This window comes from Tachypleus tridentatus, chromosome 11, assembly GCF_004210375.1.
Source record: "Tachypleus tridentatus isolate NWPU-2018 chromosome 11, ASM421037v1, whole genome shotgun sequence".
NCBI lineage: Eukaryota > Metazoa > Arthropoda > Merostomata > Xiphosura > Limulidae > Tachypleus > Tachypleus tridentatus.
This window is the reverse complement of record NC_134835.1, coordinates 7,429,766-7,452,298: the sequence shown is the minus strand read 5'-3', so window position 1 is coordinate 7,452,298 and position 22,533 is coordinate 7,429,766. Positions and strand designations below refer to the sequence as shown.

General features: G+C 33.5%; 1 protein-coding gene across 2 annotated transcripts in view; it reads left to right on the top strand.

Annotated features, from left to right (window-relative positions):
- Nucleotides 1-22,533, top strand: part of LOC143231653 (serine/threonine-protein kinase SIK2-like) — a 75,045-nt gene that overhangs the window by 1,076 nt on the left and 51,436 nt on the right. Inside the window, exons 2-3 of one of the 2 annotated variants that reach the window (XM_076466203.1) lie at nucleotides 9,621-9,737; nucleotides 19,229-19,292. In XM_076466203.1, coding sequence (XP_076322318.1) covers nucleotides 9,621-9,737; nucleotides 19,229-19,292 — 181 coding nt within the window. Of the gene's footprint in view, nucleotides 1-9,620; nucleotides 9,738-19,228; nucleotides 19,293-22,533 lie in introns of those variants that run through there. The other variant, XM_076466204.1, reaches the window with a different exon arrangement.

Genomic DNA, 22,533 nt, shown 5'->3' with positions numbered 1-22,533 from the left:
CCAAACTTTACAAAAATTGAATGTTTTAAACGCAATATAATCGTTTTAGGTAAAAAGAAAATAGAGCTTAACACATGCCAGTTGGGTTTAAGCCTTGTTGTTTTCTTTTTTTAAACTGATAGCAAATACCGTGCTAAACAAACAGCTGCACTTTAAAATCACGCAAAAAATGACGTCTATTTGGTTCTTCAACTATGCAACAGGCCTATTTTTCTCGGTAACTTAATCAGCTGTATGGACGGAAGTTGGGGTCACGTGATTTCCTTCTCAAAGTGAATGAATCGCGGTGTCCCTCTTAGTCCTGCTGGTATTCCCGTGCTGTTCGTGAAGTTGGCGGGGTTTTGAGCTAATTGTAGCAAACTTCTCATGTATCGCAAGGCTACACAAGCTATAAAATTAGAAGTCAATCCATAAACTGAATAACGTGTCGTGTTTAGAACAGTATAGCATGGTGTTGAATGGAGTTATATATATTATAGCACATAACAATAAGACATTATTTTTGATGATGAGAAACCCACTTGAGGTAAAAATGTATTTCAGAACCGTATGGGTGTTAACACTTTTGCTAATAAAGCAGAGAACTACGTTTCGACTTTTATTAGTTAAAGAGTTAATACCCGTACCAGCCGTTCTGACATTCAACAAGACATTACACTTTTTATCACTTGATCCCAGCATTACTGGATTAATTAAGCTTTTTAAGCCCAACACTTAGGATGCAGAGTGGAGATGTAATTGGCGCTTTCCTAAACCTAACCAGAGTCAATGCTATTTGATTCAAAACACAAAATGAACAAATTCTTTTTACCCTATGAACATAGACTCCTTTTAGTTAAATGTTTGAAAAATAACTTATATTAACAAGCTGTTGAAATAAAATAATGTTTTGAAGATATTTTTCCAATCTTAACAATGTTAGTGTTAATACAAAACGATATGCAAGATACTGGACCCTTTTAAGGCCCAGTTAAAACAAGTTCTGCTACAAAAGTCAGTTCGTAATTCAATACACGGTATTATAAAAACGATTTTTTGTTATAATTTACCGAACTAATTACTACCAAAATATCGCATCGTATAGATGTGTGATCCATGTATAATATTAATAAAATACTATAAGCAACTCCTGATATATCAAGATGTCACATCATATAGATGTGTGATGAACTATCTGCATATAATTTTAATAATGTACAATAAGCAATGCCTGATTCACCTGATATATCAAGATGTCACATCATATAGATGTGTGATGAACTATCTGCATATAATTTTAATAATGTACAATAAGCAATGCCTGATTCACCTGTTATATCAAGATGTCACATCATATAGGTGTGTGATGAACTATCTACATATAATGTTAATAATATACTATAAGCAACTCCTGATTCACCTAACTGATGTACCAAGATGCCACATCATCTTGAAATGTGATGAACTATTTGTATATCATGCAGATTTTTATTTGTGACCTAATCTTTAGTAATTCATTTTATAACCTAATTTATCGGAAGTCTGTGGACACTGTCTGACAAGAGCTGTGCGTGTTATGTCAAATTTATATCTCAAGAACTTTGTGATTAGCTTAATACATGATTCAAAAACTAATAAACTGCTATAGAAAGGGAGAACGGAATTTATGTAATCCATACGCCATAGTTTAGCGCGCGATTTATGTTAATATAAATTACTAATTTCATACCAACTGAAAAATGTACCAAATTCTAAACAGTTGATGTCAAACAGAAGTAAAAGTAACATTTGATAATACACGTGTACACGTATTCAGGATACTTGTAGAAACTCCCCTAGAATTTAGGCCAGAACCCTTGTAACGCACGAGGTTTGTCTGTCCCTATCTGTTACAGATATGCAACGCGATAAGGGTATTAATGACACTAGTCAGATCCGACTTGTAACTCGCTGAGAAGAGGTTAAATTAATTTATAAATTATATCGAATCTGTTTTATTAGTGAAGAAACGTTTTTGTTTGATATGTTTTATTCATACTTCGAAACAGCTGGCTAGAAAATGTTTAACCACATTTTAGTTCCTAAGGTTTCTACGACCAATTGTTAAATAGTTTAGTTTCTGTAGATCCACATCTTAAAATGTAACCTCCCTTGAAAATTACTGTAGGAGTTCGTAATTTATTCCACTATGAAAGTTGGGTATTTTGTTTCAAACTTTCCAGGGTGTACCAGTTTCAAGTGTAATAGTCGGATATTAAAACGTTTTTATTTTTGTTATTCATTCAGTATCTGAAAATAGATCTGGCATAGGTTGTTTAAATATAAACATAGTAGTAAGAACGTTAGTGGTATGTGTTCTTTAATTAATAATGTGTATACAACTTTAATAGCCTGTAAGTTTTCCGAGCGAAATAAACTACAGATTTACTGAAGTGAGAAAACACGACTTTTTGTTGCTTTTCAACGTTATTCAATGTTTAAATACATAGGTTTTATTACAATATGTAAATATGCTTACTGGCATAGTTAATCAGATATCAGTTAACTATTAAGGAATATTATAAGTAAGAACAGCTCGAGTTTTCAACTTGATTAGTTAAGACTGTTGTGGAGTCAAACATAGAATCGAATCTGTTTGTTTATAACTGTGTCAATTGCCTTCAAAATTATGAACGTTATGTGTCTAAGGTTCAGCCTTCGCACTAAAGTAAACTTTAACGCGGTTTCCATACATTAATTTTACAAATAGCATATTTTGTTTTTCTTACCCTGTCTTAATAGTGAAATACGGAAACAAATAACTTCACAATGCAATACGTAATGTATCATTTCCTTCAACACGTGTCTTTTGTAAGCAAACGTCTTATAAATGGGTCTGAAGAGGTAAAACAAACAAACGTGTTAGCCGAGTACCTTTTGGAAATTTTCTTTCTGATATATGTTCTAAGTATGAGCGAGCTTAGCATTGAAATCGTACACAAGTTATCCAGTCATCGCCACCACCTTCATTAAACACAGTCCTATGGAGAAACCAGTCAATCCAATAATCGCCGCCACCATAATAATAGTGGCTTAAACATTAAAATAAATATATCTAAGTTGTTCTAATGCTTCTAATTTTCCTATTGTTTTGTTTCATAATTATTCAGTTGAACTAAACTGTTTTCTAAACAGTAAGAATTCTGTCAATTCGATATACTTTGAACCATATACTGTTGAACTAGTTTCTGATATAGGTCACTAGTTTTAGAGGTAAATATGGGTTAAATAAGATTATGTTTAGCATCTGGTTGAGGTTGACCTAAATATGCCAATACGAAGCTTGTATGACATATCACGAGGAGCAATATATGTGATGTCCATCAGATCTTCTTAACAGGTCCCATGATACAACGAAATATAGTTCTTTAATCGTGTTCACGTAAAAAGCTATGGTAGTTTTTTTTTATATAGAGCTATGTGCCTTCAACAGTATTTAAATTGTGTTTACAAACTATCAACAAAGTAATTATATTTCAGACGTCATCTGTTTATCTTTTCAGTTGACTTAAAAACGGATGTTTTGTGCTTTAAGAGATGTGACTTCAAAATAACTCTGGAAACTAGACGAAATGTATGTGTTATTAAACTGGAAGTTTATCTCTAGCCACAAACAAGCTTGCAGAGGACTCAGCCGTTTCTCAGTGTTGAGATGTTTTTATGGTACAAGGATTCATCAAATAAAATGCTTCAATAAACAGGATAAAATAAGCTTGAAATGGATAAATCTCAAGACAAGAACCCGATAGCCCAAGTGCTGTTGAATATATTACTGTGCCTGATGACCCAAAAATAAACATTTCGAATGCAGTCGGAGTTCATTTATACAATTTTTGCCTGGAGTTAAAGAAACAGAACCAATAATCACTATCTAAATTCAAAAACGTGAATATGAATAATAGTTTTACCGTAATGGTTTAATTGTAGCACCTAATATGTTTGACATAGTTGAAAAGCCAATGATTTCTTAAGAGAGACTTCCTTCTACCACAATCAGAACAGATTTTTTTTTCAAAATTGCAAGACTCGAATTTTTATTTATTGTGAGAATAAATAACGGATCGGTTAAAACCGTTAAAAACACGAGATCGGTTTCGTGTACTTTATTCTATTTTGTTTGTTACTCCCATAGTTTATTTAATGGTGAGGTGAAGAAGACATTGGTTAATAAATAGGATTCAGGTGGAAATATAAATGATACATTCTTATCACAACCAGGGAGTTTTTGGTTTTCGTTGTATCTCTTCCGATTATGGGGATTATATCTTCGAAAGAAACCCACATAATGGAATTTTCTGGTTGAATGGAAGCTCATACGTTTATGGTTTACGTTTTTTTATATATATGTTATGATGTTTTTAGGGAGAGGTTTTCTGTTTCTGTTACGTATAGCATTCTATAAAGAATACCAAAGTAACGTGTAGCAGTTACTTTTATTTGGATAGATTGGGTTTTGAACCCGAATAATGTGCGATTTGCCAAAATAAAGTTTTATTTTTTTCAGTTTAAAAATAAAACAATTATTTTATAAAATTAATTGCATGTATATATGTGTGTGTGTGTTGTTTTATAGCACCACATTTGGTTATCTGATGATTCCATCGAGGGGGATCGAATCCCCTGATTTTAGCGTTGTAAATGCATAGACTTACCTCTGTACCAGCGGCGGACACGCATAAAAAGCATAGAAAGTGAAATAAGAAGGAAACAGACTGTGTACAGAATTTACAGCCAGCTTTGTTCTTCGCTTATGTTAATGTCAACAATGGCAGTAAATGTAACCAAAATTCGCATAAAATTTGGTTACTGTTTCAGTACAAACTTAGCGGCTGGTCCACGCTCAGTCCACAAAACCAGGAGTTGCAACGGCAGCTTATTCAGTAGGGAACATATACAAGTTACTCTGATCTTTCAGCTATGGATATTTTCAAGTTGAATAGTATTTTACATACACACGGGCTAAACGATTTAAGATTCTAGTAATAGTCGCTAATTTTGACCTACTGACCTGAAAGACAACCAATCAGCACACGTGCCACCACAAGAGCATTTTAAAGTTTGTTTTGAACGAGATTGGCTTTATGTTAGTAATGCAACTACAGCTGGAAATTCGAAACGTATGCAGTGGCTTCGAGGTTCGAACTTTGAACAGTCCAGTCGCCTGTCCGAAACGCTAATTTCTAATGAATTCACAACCCCGTCAAACGTTCTGAAAAAAATAGTTCGTACTAAACAATAAGGATTTCATACTCGCGGAGAGGTGTTTCAAACGCCCCCTGGGGAGTTTAAGTGATTCTGAATTCTCTAACATTAAACATGTATTGTAAGTAAAGTCTGTTTTAGACTTGCATAATTAGATACTTTAGGAAATTATTTATAAATATGTATCTACGCAATATACCAATTATACTTTATATCGTAAGCCTACAAGTAACCTTGAATCATATATAGTGAAAGAAAATTAATTTCATTATTTTAATACCCAAGAAACCATTTTAAAAGTACAGGTGACAATAGTATGGTAACACTGACAGTGGAAGGAAATTCGTGCATGAAAACTAGGCGGTCACGTCCACGAGCTGGTGATTGTCACGTGGTCCAATGATATCCTGATAGAAAGCGTTTCCTTATGAATATTATCCACACTTCTTTGTAGTTTCAAAATGGTTGACGCTACAATAGTAGTTTTGAGTCCACAATTTGGGGTGTGAAGTCTGTTTTTCATACGATACTAAAATAACATTAGATACTCGTGTGTGAATTTTACCATAATGGACAAACGTTTTTATATAATTGTCTTTAGGTTCGTGCTGTGGTAATGATTACTTATGTTTTTCCTGATATAAATCTGTAATTACTCTGAAACCCACCCCAATGGGTTTTAAACAAATTTTTCGAAACTATTTTTGCACTGAATTGTTTGTAAGTAGATGAGTTAGTCACGGAGACAAACACACAAATAAATAATTAACCCTTTTAGTAATTGTTGTCTATTATTTAAAGGAGCCTGGCATGGCCCAGCGCGTCAAGGCGTGCGCTTCGTAATCTGAGGGTCGCGGGTTCGCATCCCCGTCGCGCCAAACATGCTCGCCCTCCCAGCCGTGGGGGCGTTATAATTTACGATCAATCCCACTATTCGTTGGTAAAAGAGTAGCCCAAGAGTTGGCGGTGGGTGGTGATGACTAGCTGCCTTCCCTCTAGTCTTACACTGCTAAATTAGGGACGGCTAGCACAGATAGCCCTCGAGTTGCTTTGTGCGAAATTCCAAAACAAACAAACAAATTATTATTTAAAAATGAAATATTACATCTTTATTGGCAGAAAATAAAATTGTTCAGTTGGTTGACAATGTGGACTACATCAATAAGTCGGTAATTTGTAGGTTAATAAGATATTGATATATAATTAAAGATATAATTATAAAACTTTAAAGACAACAAATAATAAATTGTTTAAATAATATCACCTGTGTCCAAATATTGCAGCTTTCTACATGAAAAATTTGTTTTTACTTGTTTCGATTATCGTTGTAAAATCCAAGCAATGACTCCATATAAATACAGTTTGTTAAGAATAAATAGTTCATTCAGTTTATTAAACGTTAGTGTTTACATATAAGGAAGCATTTACAACTGCAAACACTTGATTGTGAGATTTACTTAAAACTGAGAGGAATAAGTTAACACAACTAGTACAACGTTCAATACAGTTGTAGTTTCGTATTTATCTATAATAGTATGATCTTTCATTAAACGCTTATTGTTTTTTTACCTTAATTTATTTTAAAATTACCTTCTTACGAATGTGGTGATCGAATATGAGGGATATTGTTGAAGGTCCAATACTTTTATTCCTGTAACGTAAGTTGCGTCAGACATTACATTAGTAAACACTTTCACAACTTTATGTCAAAACTGTTTAATGGAAACATGTCAGCAGACAATGTAGCACTATTCATAAATGTAATACAACAAACTTTTAGTGTTAGTAAAAGCTAATGTCATAAGAAACTTCAAAGCATTGGTTCTTTAAGAAATCATCTATCTCACATTGAAACTAGTTTACGTTTCTGGATGATTCTATATTTGGCTTAGTGGATCATTGGTTTGCTCAAAATAATTAGTATAAATATAACAAGACAGCAAGGGACATTTCTGGATTTCTAAATATTTTTCTTCAAGTAACCTAGGTCAAACAAATGTTTAGTATGACTTAGAGATATTCATTAGATTCTTTAAAACTTATAATCAGTGTCTTCCTTTCTAAATCTAATGCATATTTACTAGCGTTGTAAGATTCCGATGCTAAATGGAGTGACTCTTGAATGTTATGTAAAAAGAAGTGAATTAATACGGCTGAATACGTAATATGCAAGACGTATTCTGATACAGAACTCATTACGGAAATGTCTTTCCATACCAGTAATATAGCATAAGGAATATATAAATAGTACTTTTTGTTTTTAATCCAAGTGTTTGTTTAGTCTGTGTGCAATTTTACTATCAACATCCGCTGTTTTTACTTAAAGCTCACGATAAATTGGTTTGGACAGTTCTGTGCAACTACTAGTGGTTAACATTAGTTAATTTGATTCTAACTGACACACGTTTACACAGTTTTCAGCTATTTGGTTATAAACGTCTGCTGTTTAATTTAAATTGTTAAAACTAAACTTGTCACTCGACAGAAATGTTATGAATGAGATACAATAGAGTGCACGTGCCAGTATCGTGAATGTACATCATGCAGCTCCACGTGAAAGATTGAACAAACTGTATTAAACAAGTTACACCTTTCAGAACTAAGTATTAATGTATTCGTACCCTTGTTTCTCGGTTGTTAGATGTCCAGTAAAACAAAACCTCTCTGTCTTGCTTGGAATACTAAACAAATAAGTTCCTGAACTGTTCTCTGGAGGTAAGACTTCAATAGAATCAGGGGTTATATTCCCTTCAGTGGACACAGTAGATAGCCTAGTATAACCTTCCTATACATTCTTCCCGATTTTTTTATAAACACCTACTTTAGGGTATTTTCCCCTCTCTATATGTTGTAATTTATATGTTTCAAGTTATTCGAACCTTTTAACTATTTTAGAAGGCTGGAAGAAAATAAATGTCTTAGTTTCTTCATCAAGATGACGTTTCTTGTGATTTCTAGGAACAAGAATTATTCATCCTATTTTGGAGTTCATCTAGAGCTGCCAACCAGAGGCTCAGCGGCATGTCTACGGACTTACAACGCTAAAAACCGGGTTTCGATACCCGTGGTAGGCAGAGCACCGATAGTCCGTTGTGTAGCTTTGAGCTGAATTCAAAACAACGTCTAGAGTTACAAGTTAAACAAGATTTGTCTCATAAAGCTTTACCAGAACATAAAATGTTCTTATATTATTCACCTTATTATTGGTAATGTCATGCTACTGAAAAGTTATTGCTTTAAGAAGATTGTAATAGCCAAGAAAAAACTAAAATCAAATTTATTTCTGTAACACCTCTACACGGAATAATCTCTATTGTTTCTACTTTTTTAATTAGCCTGGTATGGTCAGGTGGTTAAGGCACTCGACTCGAAATCCGAGGGTTGCAGGTTCGAATCCCCGTCAAACCAAACATGCACGCCCTTTTAGCCGTGGGGGCGTTATAATGTGACGGTCAATCCCACTATTCGTTGGTAAAAAGAGTAGCCCAAGAGTTGGCGGTGGGTGGTGATGACTAGCTGCCTTCCCTCTAGTCTTGCACAGCAGAATTAGGAACGGCTGGTGCAAATAGCTCTCGTGTAGCTTTGCGCGAAATTCGAAACAAAAAAGACACTTTTTTAATTTTACTACAAATAATATTTTATTATTTAAAAAAATAGAGTTCTATATTGGAATTAATTTATAACCGAATAAAAATACATCTATTATAATAATAAATAGCTGTATACATCAAATTATGTCTCTATTCAGTTACCTTATGCGATGAAAAAAATATTCATACATTCAAGCAATATTTGATGACGAGAAACCCACTTGAAGTTAAAAATGTGTCTCAAATCTCCTGGGACTCGGCATGGCCAAGCGTGTTAAGTCGTTCGACTCGTAATCTGAGGGTCGCGGGTTCGAATCCCGGTCGCACCAAACATGTTTGCCCTTTCAGCCGTGGGGACTTTATAATGTGACAGTCAATGTCACTATTCGTTGGTAAAAGAGTAGCCCATGAATTGGCGGTGAGTGATGATGACTAGCTGTCTTTCCTCTAGTCTTACACTACAGAATTAGGGACAGCTAGTACAGATAGCCCTCGAGTAACAAAAAAAAACGGACAATAACGTACGACTATCAGGTAAAACATGACCAAATCAAGGGACATGCAGTATATAATGTGCCACCATTAGCTACAACATGATCAGATCTAGAAACATGCATTATAATGTATAACCATCAGATATAACATGACCAGACCTAGCGAAATGAACTACAATGCCTTCATTCCTGACAACCGTGTTTGACTCGTGAGGTGTAGTTTATTCAGTCTGAAAGTTAAAGTAAATTTGAAGTTAAATAATAAATCATAACTGATTTATAACTGAAACTCAACTCAGTTGTCTTTCTTTTTCAGGTAGCCATCAAGATAATTGACAAAGCCCACTTGGATAAAGTAAACTTGGAAAAGGTTTACCGAGAAGTACAAATAATGAAGCTTCTACATCACCCTCATATCGTCAAACTTTATCAGGTGAGGTTCACCATCTATACTTTATCAAACTTTATCAGGTGAGGTTCACCATCTATACTTTGTCAAACTTTATCAGGTGAGGTTCACCATCTATACTTTATCAAACCTTTATCAGGTGAGGTTCACTATTCACATAAACATCGTCAAACTTTACAAGGTAAGTAATTGGTACAAACCAGAAGATACTTATACTTCATTGGTCGGTGTCCAAATTTTCCACCTTTATAGAACCATAACTTCTGTTTCTTCATTCCTCTGCATAAAACCATGGGGATGAATACTTTTATCATCAGCAACTAGAATCGAAATATTTTCACATTTGTTTAACAAATAGTAATATTAAAGCACTCGGAAGAAGGTTTTTTTTTTCATTAGTCTCTGAGACTATTTATAACCGGTATAACCCTCACTTTATTACTGTCAATGAATTTTAAAAAGTGCGACTTTAAAGTCGGTAGTTATTTGAATCTTAGATATTATTTATTTTTTGGGTCTTTAAAAACCAGTGACAATGCAGGTAAGAATTTTGATGGTGTTTTATATTTTATCGATTTTCATTGTTTTGTATACAGCGAATGGTAGATTTAAATATGAAGCTAAATGCTCGTATCACCTGTTTACTGGTTTACTTTGGTTGTCTGAAATATTTTTATAAATTTCTTTCAAGGCGCTGCTCTCTTTTTGCCCAGTATACCTAATACTTACATCTATATGGCACGACTGTTACTTGGTTCTTTAGCGAAGCATTTTCTAATTAGCACCATGTGCTTAAGTGAAATGCCACCAAAGTAATTTAAAATATGATATATATGGTAACTTCTGTGCTATCGCTTACATTATAGCTCTACGGATAACTTTCTAGAAGTGAAAACACCAAATACACGATGTAAGTTCATTCACATTCAAACAGAAAATATACCAATACTGCTAAGTTGTTCACAGATATAAACTTAGTTGTTATAATTTTATTTTATTTAAACTAATGTAAGATTCAGAAAGCGAACTTTGACCCCATCAGGTTATGTTTATCTCTCCATCTATGTTATTTTCGCTACAGATTTGAGAGAGTAGAAATTACTTTAAGACAACGGTGGTACGTTGGCGAAGATTAATGTCCTTTAATAGATGGTTTGTAGTTAAAGCTAATATTATTACTTTTGTCAAAATTAATTATCCTAATTTCATTTTTACTCTCAAAGCATTGAGTGTTCGTTATATTTCAGTCTCTCTATTGCCCAATCAACATAGTAATATAGTTATAAGATCAAAGCTAGCAATATTGATTGGCCTTTGAACTGAGAGAGAACATATTGTTTAAAGAAAATCACCGGTTTCATCGATTCTTTCTGGGAAAGGAACGGGGCTGTTCTGAATGGGCTGCAAGCACTATTCTCGTGCGTCATGTCGAAAATCTCTGCTGACGTCAATTCTACTCGTATTTTTCGTTTTCTTCCTTTTTCCACGCTATAGATTTGCTTTGTTCGCTCTAGATGTCACATTACTTTATCCATTTTTTTTTCATCTGTACCTGGTCCTATTTTACTTTTCATTCTAATATATTACTGAACTATTTTGTGAACATCGAAATAATGAACCATGTTAATCGTTACAAAATTAACATACCAATTTTCCAATATTTCATAAAATTTTAACTCCATTAGATAGTTTTGTAAGAAAAAAACATTTTTGCGATACAATAGCATAGCCCGAATGCCTTACCTGATAGGTATAGGCTAAAAGCACTTAAATAATCACCCTTAAAGACACGCGTCTCGTATGTTAGTGTGTCACATGTAAGTCTTATAGAACATCGACCGTTTCCGAAGGTTAAAATAAAAGTTCACTGGGGAATCCCTTGTAACACAAATCCATTTTTAATTTTTTTTAGCTTTTTGCTTGAAAGTTATACCGACAACCCTAATTTCTCATATGATTCGCTGTCATAGAAGTTTATCGGTGTATGTAACGCTAGAAACGTTAGATTGTAGTATTATTTGTGTGTGTGATCGTAAGTAGAATAAAATCCCTGAATTCTAATATCTTTTAACATTTTAATTGTTTATGATTCTTTTTCTCCTCTGTTAGAAGCTAGCTCCCCCTAGGGTGTTTTGTTACTTCTTCTGCACATGCTCAGTAACTTTAATTTATGTCATCTTTAAATTTACGGACTTAAAACGTTAATATCCCGAACTAGATTCCCGCGGTGAACAGAACACAGACTGTGTACTACAATTTGGTGGAGATAAAATATTTCGTTAGGTTTAGGTTCGAAAATGAAACCTTTTCAGTGAAAATCTTTCAAGTACCGTAAATAAATCTCTGATAGATTGTAAACTAACGTATTTTCACATATTTCATAATAAATTTAGATGCACGTTTTATGTTCCTTGTGAATATTCTATATATACATATTAAACATTTTGTGTTAACAGCCTAGTTTTAGTTTTTGATGTCAAGTATGGGTATTAAAATTTTAATTAAAAATAAAGTACAGAACAACGTTTCGCCCTTCTTCGGTTATCTTCAGATCGAAACGTTGTTTTCTACTTTATTTTAATTAAAGTTCTAATACCCATACCAGCCGTCTTGAGATACAGCCTACTTTTAGGTTGATATAAGATTATTTTTAGAACGCAATAAGTCATCAGGACTTCTTGAAACTGTTTACTAATGCACAAATAACATTTGTTGAACTAGCTGCAGAGGTCATCCAACTCGTCGTGACGTCATGGTGATGTTATCTTTTTATACCTTTTGTGAATGTGTTTGAGACAAAAGGTCAAGGGTCGGGAGTACAAACAATGATTTGATTGTTAACAGAAGAACGAGAGGCTTTGGATCATGCTTATGGAATAGAATGACATCGTGTAACGAGGGTACATATATAGGTACAAACACACGCAATATATATATATATATATATAAACGCGCACACGTTACAACAACCTTCAGACACAAATAAAAAAAGCACATGGTTGTTCATAATTTAGAAGTAATAGAATGTACTAAAACTAAAGTCACCAACTTTTGAGCTACTCTTTGCCAACAAACTGTAGGATTAACCGTCTCACTATAACACTTCTATCGTTGAAAAGGTGATCATGCTTGGTAGCAGGATTCGAACCAGCAACCCTCGGATTAAGAGTCGAGCGCTCTAACTACCTGGCCATGCCGCGCTTGCGAAGAAGCGAGTTTATAAATAAATATTGGCTGCAGACGGTGATATATCCTCTGTTTACTGTTTTACTTTGGTTGCTGGAAATATTTTTATAAATGTCATTCGAGGTGAAGAGGTGCTATCTCTCTCCGATAGATGCTAAACTAAAATATAGTGCCCAGTTTACCTACCTTAATAATTAAATCTCTAGGACATCACTGTTACTTGGTTCTATTAGGTTGAGGAATAATTCGTGAGCGTTTTTAAATAATTTCATTCAAGCATTACATGCAAGACTATACAATACTTCAATGCATGAACACATTACACCCAAAACATTTATTATGATACTTTATTTCATGTAATACCTAGGTATATAGTATGCATTGTTTTAAACGAAATTGCAAGAAATTAAATGCGAAAAGCAGATGGTGTCGAAAATGCTCTATTTTGTCCACTTGACATTCCATTTAATGAGCTGAAAATGAAAGAAAAAATTAAAGACATATGAAAATCAAACACACCATCTATTAGAGCAAAAAATTATCTACCAAATGACATGAAATATTTTGCGAAAGCGTTTCATTCATGAATATATTTTGTTAACTTGAAAAAAACGCTCACGAATTATTCCTCAACCCAATATTTATATTGTTGACGTCACTTGTTGAAGTCGTGCACAAAAGAAACGATTTATCAAAAGCGACCTTTAATATTTCACGTGGTAACATCTAGAATAATCATTTCGCCTACAACAAGATATACAAGAAATGTAATTAGTTTCGTTTATTTACGTATATTTGCTTTGTAGTTTTTCCACGGCCTGTAATTTTTCTCATGAAGAACCGTAGTTCCGATGAAAAATCCTTATGTTAACTTAATACAGTCTTAAAGCAAAACATGAACCTTGTTTTTTTCAAGTGTAAACTTTTTAGCTTATGGCTTCGTCACTTCTTGACTAATTTGAGATCTAATTACAATTTTAGACTTACGAGGTTAAACCCTTTATATTTGTTATTTGACCACGCTCAGGGTCGAAACCCATTTTCGATACCAGTGGTGAGCAGAACACTTTGAGTTTACTTTCAAACAAACAAGTCAATTGACCTTTGTTTTCAGTGTACAACATCCTACCTACTTGTTCAGATGACCAAATCCGGCATCCAGACATCGCTTGTGTTAACAGATTTCCGCTGTTGGACGTCCTTGATGTGTCACTGGTGTTCCTGTGCAATGTCTAGAAATGCTGCACAATTCCTGACTAGGATTTCCACCTGACCGGTGTTTGTTTCTTTTTTTTTTTTTTTGGCGGTTGCCAGAAAAATAACTTAATACGACGTTCATTTTTTTTGAAGGCCTAAAAATATTATCCTGTTATCATATGAGGTAAAGGGGGGGGTGTGGGGTAGCTTCGGAATTGCTTTGTGGTAGATCCTTTTATAGTTTGTTTGTTTGTTTTTGAATTTCGCACAAAGCTACTCGAGAGCTATCTGTGCTAGCCGTCCCTAATTTAGCAGTGTAAGACTAAAGAGAAGGCAGCTAGTCATCACCACCCACCGCCGACTCTTGGGCTACTCTTTTACCAACGAATAGTGGGATTGACCGTCACATTATAACGCCCCCACAACTGAAAGGGCGAGCATGTTTGGCGCGAGGGGGATGCGAACCCGCGACCCTCAGATTACGAGTCGCAAGCCTTAACACGCTTGGCCATGCCTCCTCTTATAGAAGATATGGGACGAATTGTGTTGCGTTTCGAAAGTAGTAACCCTATCCGCAACTTTCAACATTCTAACAATACGCCCCCTTGTAGGAGTTCACATCCTCTGATGTCACATCCCTTGTTAGTAAAGACAGGGCTTATCTTGTTAAATAGTGAAAAAAAATAAAAAACAAAAAATATATTTTTTTCCAATATACAAACCGATAAACAAAGTTAACCAAATTTATAAGTTAAAAATAAAATAAATTTAATAGAAAAAAAATTGGTTATACAAAAATATCATGTGAATGTGAGGAAAATGTTTGGACAAACAAGAAGAAACTTCAAATTCAGAATGAATGAACACAAGAGAAATGTTTAAAACAATAATATTACAATTTCAGCTTCAACAGAACGTACACATTCAATTGTCAAAACTGTTATCTTAACACAACCTGGAAATTTAATTAGTTTGCATATACGTGAATCTAGTAAGATAATTAAGTATAAAAAGAAAATTTAAATTATTAAATAAGGATGATGGACCTGATGGAAATATTGTCACTAGATGGCGTGAAATTCTTTACTATATAAATAGAGGATTTAGTAATTGTATAAATAAGAGTTATATTCTACAAAACATCACACTTCTGAAGATGACACATTGATATACGTCGAAACATATAGAGTGTATAAGAATATTTTCCTGTCTTATCGGATTTACTGATTTTAACCCTGTATAAGAAGTTATTGGTGTTTTGATCTTGTATAGTGAGTTATTGATGTCTTATTGTACTTTTGAGACTGGAAACTCTCTTAAAATAGTGCATAAAATAAACTTATTTTGAGCTGACACTTTTTAAAAATGAGCACTAGACAAATGACAAGGAACTTTTAAAAACCCTTAGGAGTATTTTAACTTCATCAAGTTGAGTTACAGCCAAGGGGGATTATACCCAATTCATAATGATTTTTTCACCCGAAAGGTTTGAAACCTGGTGAGTCGAATAGTGTACTTTTACATATCCTTCAACTAGAAAAACAGGTTACTTTAAACCTTGTATCCGACCTGTATTCTAAACTTTATCCGATATTTTTACTGTCAGCGGTTTGAATATCTTGTTATATCTGTCATGGTGGCACAGACCAACTGGTCTCGTGGTCTGTGGCAATTAAACCACACCACGTAAACTACACTTGTTCTAGATCACGTCCAAACTAGGGTAGAAAGAAGTAGAAAAAATAACATTTTTTTATATCCCGAAGACAAGAAGAAGGTGACAATTCTAAAACTGGGAATTGAAGTCAAGTACTTCCATACCAAAAACAGATTCATTTTCTAACCTTATCAATGTTTTTTTTATCCTTCATAGACAAGCAGACAATTAGATCCGAATTTACTTAATCACATCGTTACACGAACAGGAACCAAATCCAGAGGCCCTGTCTTGTAAGACCATCACTTGACCTTCTTATGTAACCTCTGACATTTTATTTGTAATGTGTTTAACGAAGATGTAATTTTGAGTCCTTATGGAATCAAAACTATCCCAATCCTTCACACATTAAAGATACAACTCTTACTTTAAAACTATCTCTGAATAACGTCTTCTTACAGTTCCACTTTCATATATTCTCTTATTCATTGAAAATGAACTGATTGAATTACGTTTCCAAACTTCTATCAAAAACTACAAACTCATTTTTTTATTATCCATCCCAACGTTTGACCTTTATACTCACCGGCTTGACATTGGATGCACATCTTTCGGCTCGACATGGCCAGGTGGTTGGGGATCTCGACTTGTAATCTGAGGGTTGATGGTTCGCCCTTTCAAATGTGGGGCGTAAAATTTGACGATCAATTCCACTATTCGTTGATGAAAGACTAGCCCAAGAGTTGGCGGTGGGTGTTGATGGCTAGCTGCCTTCCCTCTAGTTTTACACTGCTAAATTTGGAACGACTAGCGTAGATATCCCTTGTATAGCTTTGCGCAAAATTCAAAAAAGAAAATCAAACAGCTATCTCTCCTATTGGAACACTACTTCAGACTGCCACATCGGCAAAATTTCTAGGTCTAACCTATGACTCAAAATTGACATGAATTAACCATGTAAATGAAATTAAAAGTAAATTATGTCGAAGAACCAACTATGCTAGGAGTCTAACTGGCAAGCACAGTAGAGCATCAACAGATAATATACTAAATATTTACAAAACCTACATCAGACCAATAATTGACTATGCAGCTCCAGCTTGAATTACTGCGACAAAACAATTAAAATCAAGCTATAAACAATACAAAACACTTCTCACAACAGCATACAGAGTTCCCAGAACCACATCATCTCAATTCATACACAAATATTCAAACATACCAACCGTACCAGATAGACTCCTGCATAGTACAATAACGTATTTTGATAAAAATTGAATTATTATGCGAGCTAGACAGGTATGATGAAGATAGTCCTAAACACCTCTCCCTGATCCACATATATTTTAAACATAAAAATAAATAAATGGGAAAAAATAAATGAATAATAAATATATGTAGAGAGGGGTGAAAGGTCACCATCAAACTAGATTTCCTACTGATAGGGCAAAATAATATCTATGAATATATGAAACCAGTACGTGGACATTGCCCTGAAAAGGTTCGGAGAAATTCAGCCCACTCTGACCCTAAAGCAGTAACCATACCAACCAACACTGCATGACCATATAAGTAAAGGAAGGAGGAAGAGGTCAAAGAGCACCTGACCCTCCAGGGTACATATGATTACCCAAATTCCGAGAGAGAGATCTCTCCGTGACTTGCTGCTACCCCACACTCTGATCTTTCACTGTGTTACCTGGAGATCAAATACTTCTAACAAAGTACCGGCTTTTCCGTATTTCGTAAATAGTTCATAATTAGTTGACTCTGTGGGTCTTTCCATGTTTTACTCCAAACAATCTCTTGCTGACACGTTGTATGCAGACTCTGGACTCTTTGTAGATCCAGATATCGCTTAATCTCTGTTCTTTTGATATTTAAAAACGAGTGGTTCGTTTGACGTCATATTTTTGTGGATTTTTGACTATGTCGGTATTCAAAGAAATGAGCTTACCAACACTCTGTCCAAATCGAACTCTAGTCATCAGAGAAAAACTTCGAGCCATTTAGCAAGCCATTAGATATGAACAAAGTCTGAACAAACTTTAATAGGTCAAACCTCTAGTCACTGATCTGTCATCTAGTTTGTGTGACACTCGAGTCACCATTATCCACATCTTATTGTCATGCTTCACTATGACAATGACATTATTTTAAATATATTTTAACTGTGATATTATTACTAACACTATACATATCCGTGTTTTCATTCAAGGCCTTTTTAAAATTCTATCTTATATCTTAACCCCATCAAAACAAATGTTTTGTGTGGTCATTCTTCTCATAAAAGTTTATTTTAATAAACTTTCTTTGACGATTGTTTTATAAAAGTTTACTATCGCAGTATCTTTCTCTAAAATCCAGAAAGAACAGGTGAATACGAAACTGCATAAATTGAGATAATTCAGCTTTTTATCAACTTTATTTGAGGACCTGTTTCATTCAAATGACACACATTGGACTAAACTGTGCCCTCTGTAGTGCCAGTATAGACTTGACTAATTTTATTTCGTGTAAATGACAAACGGAAGGCAAAGATGTGACAGCATCTGTCTCTTTAATAAACTTTAAACTAAATAATGGGATATACTGTTACATTTATAACGCACCTATAGCTGAAAGAATTAAACGTGTTTGATAACGCCACTTGTCGAACCGAAGAATCTTGGATCCTCGGTCCCATGTGCTAACCATTAGATTACACTCGCGCACTACGTGAAAGAAATACAAATTAACACATTTTACTTTGTTTTATGCTATTTAATGTGTTGTTATATTACTTTTGTGCCAGCTTTCTGATTTCTCAATAGAAAATCTGTTGTTATCACGACTTCATTGGTATTTTGTACCAATTATTGTACTCTCAATAATAATTATTATTTTACAGTTTGAGAGTGTAATAACATGATTAATATATTTCTGTATCGATTGTCGCATAAATAAACTGGTTTTGAAACATGAAATTATTCAGTATTACGTACAAAGTAATCATGTACAACTTGTGAAGTCACATCATTACCTTACCATCAAGTATACACAAAAGTTATAACAAAACTAAATAATGTGTGGTACTTTGACCTCCAGTTTGTATTAAGGTGATCTATGGGCTAAATTTGAAATGCTCAACTTCAGGCATCTTACAGAGTAAAACCGTTTTACAAAACGGCTTTTGAATATATTGGATGAAAGGTTAGGTTTATATCAAAAGTAATACACATAAAAGTGTGTGCTTGGGCTTAGTAATTGTGTTCAATTTTTGTGTATTTTACATAATATCAAGAACTGTAACCATCTTCTTTTTCTGTGTGCATAAAAACTTTCTAAGAAATAAACCATAATAATAAAATTATTCAGAATAAAAAAACATTTACCGAAGATAACAAAACATTTTCACGCAAGGGAAAATTAATGTTTCGTTTAATGAGTTTTGAAGAACATTCAGATGAATCTCTGTTTGTTTGTTTTTTGTTAGGTTATGGAAACCAAAAGTATGCTTTATTTGGTGTTTGAATATGCAAGCAAAGGCGAAATATTTGGTAAGTAGTTCTGCCGTTTGTATGTGAATATTTTACTCTTCTGAAATGTTTGAGATTTGTGTATTACGATACTTATTATTATTTCAAACTTATGAATAACCGGTTTTGTTGTTTCTCAAAACAGAATTTGGTATTCACAAAGTTTAATAAATGTTTCAAAATGCATAGTTTTACATATTACCGTTTCGTGACAAATCAGTTGGAGTACAGAACTTAAAGGCTTTCCATTGTTTCGAAACTATAAACAACAAGAATGATTTAGTTTTCTTCACCAATAAATAAACTTACACTGGCTACTAACATTTATATTAAACAAACTTATAACTGATATTCATTTGTATTCACGACTATTAAACTCTTAAACTTACGTTAGATACTAACATTTGTTTTCGGTTATTATTAAAACTTACATTAGGTACTTTCATTTGTATTCGTGATTGTTAAACTAACGTTGCGCACTTTCATTTGCATTCGTGATTACTAAACAAACTTACGTTGCGTACTTTCATTTGTATTCGTGATTACTAAATATGAATGTAATAGTCAACAAGGAACATGTGTGTAATATTTTTGTCATAAACAGACATTCAGGTTAAAACTTTGTTCTTTCTTGTACTCTGCCTAAAATTTTAATATAAATCATATAATTAGCACTTGGTACGTAAATCTGTATTTTTCTCTAAGTTATTTGAGAGAGCTCTATCGTCAGCAGCAGGGTGTCACAGGATTGATTAGTTTATAGTTCACATGTTTGTTCGATTCTGGGTCTGGTTCTTTTGAGTTCTTTTAATGTCAAACGAGTACTTTGACTACTGGAGATATTACATCAAGAATTGCCCTTTACTACCGAGATCCTCATGCCGTGCACTCATGGAAATGTCAAAGTTCTTTTGCATCACACTAATGACCAAAGTGTCACCATAACACCATTGACCTTTACATGTTGTCACGAAAGCAGTTTCAATTTGTTATTCCATTCGACCCCATAGATCGAAATATCTAGTTACTGAAAACTACTAAGTTTTAAAATAATTTTATAATTTTTTCCTTCAAATAATAGTAATAATTTAGTACAATAATAATAATAATTCGGTACAGAAAATTCAGTTAATTTTAAAAAGAATTATAAACAGGGAAAGCAGAATACTATTTTATCAAATAAGTACATATAATGTTGTAAAAAAAACAATAAAAACTCTCAGACCTTGTTCAATAAATACCTCTGCTTTACTTACGCATTATTCATACCTATGAAATCTGCACTTTTATGGACTTTTATTTGAATAAATTAAGCTCTATATCAAATTTGCAAAAAATTATGAATATGAACTCCCAAAAATCCACTGTATTTTGTACATACTTTCCTCATTAACTCTTGATAGATTAATAATATCATTGACACATAAACCTTTAATGTTATTTTGGCAACTTTCAAAAATCAAACTTCAATCGATTATTTCATATGAGATACTCAACCATTTCACCATATCAATGATATAAAACTATCTGACAATATACCTTTTTAATATTAAACATTTCAAATACTGAACAAAGTTATTTTACACAAGAAGTGTAAGACATCATCATTGTTCTTATTTTACACAAGAAGTGTAGGACATCATCATTGTTCTTATTTTACACAAGAAGTGTAGGACATCATCATTGTTCTTATTTTACACAAGAAGTGTAGGACGTCATCATTGTTCTTATTTTACACAAGAAGTGTAGGACATCATCATTGTTCTTATTTTACACAAGAAGTGTAGGACGTCATCATTGTTCTTATTTTACACAAGAAGTGTAGGACGTCATCATTGTTCTTATTTTACACAAGAAGTGTAGGACATCATCATTGTTCTTATTTTACACAAGAAGTGTAGGACATCATCATTGTTCTTATTTTACACAAGAAGTGTAGGACATCATCATTGTTCTTATTTTACACAAGAAGTGTAAGACATCATCATTGTTCTTATTTTACACAAGAAGTTTAGGGCATCATCATTGTTCTTATTTTACACAAGAAGTGTAGGGCATCATCATTGTTCTTATTTTACACAAGAAGTGTAGGGCATCATCATTGTTCTTATTTTACACAAGAAGTGTAGGACATCATCATTGTTCTTATTTTACACAAGAAGTGTAGGACATCATCATTGTTCTTATTTTACACAATAAGTGTAGGACATCATCATTGTTCTTATTTTACACAATAAGTGTAGGACATCATCATTGTTCTTATTTTACACAAGAAGTGTAGGACATCATCATTGTTCTTATTTTACACAATAAGTGTAGGACATCATCATTGTTCTTATTTTACACAATAAGTGTAGGGCATCATCATTGTTCTTATTTTACACAATAAGTGTAGGGCATCATCATTGTTCTTATTTTACACAAGAAGTGTAGGACATCATCATTGTTCTTATTTTACACAAGAAGTGTAGGACATCATCATTGTTCTTATTTTACACAAGAAGTGTAGGACATCATCATTGTTCTTATTTTACACAAGAAGTGTAGGGCATCATCATTGTTCTTATTTTACACAAGAAGTGTAGGGCATCATCATTGTTCTTATTTTACACAAGAAGTGTAGGGCATCATCATTGTTCTTATTTTACACAAGAAGTGTAGGGCATCATCATTGTTCTTATTTTACACAATAAGTGTAGGGCATCATCATTGTTCTTATTTTACACAAGAAGTGTAGGACGTCATCATTGTTCTTATTTTACACAAAAAGTGTAGGACGTCATCATTGTTCTTATTTTACACAAGAAGTGTAGGACGTCATCATTGTTCTTATTTTACACAATAAGTGTAGGACGTCATCATTGTTCTTATTTTACACAAGAAGTGTAGGACGTCATCATTGTTCTTATTTTACACAAGAAGTGTAGGACGTCATCATTGTTCTTATTTTACACAAGAAGTGTAGGACGTCATCATTGTTCTTATTTTACACAAGAAGTGTAGGGCGTCATCATTGTTCTTATTTTACACAAGAAGTGTAGGACGTCATCATTGTTCTTATTTTACACAAGAAGTGTAGGACGTCATCATTGTTCTTATTTTACACAAGAAGTGTAGGACATCATCATTGTAATAGTTCTCATTTCATAAAGGAATCTGGTTTAGATATCAACTTCTTCCTTTTTAATGTTGGCCAAAGGTTTACAGATCTTAAAGTACACAGGTCTTATTGTTCTATTTTCTTTTTGAAACAAACGTTTAT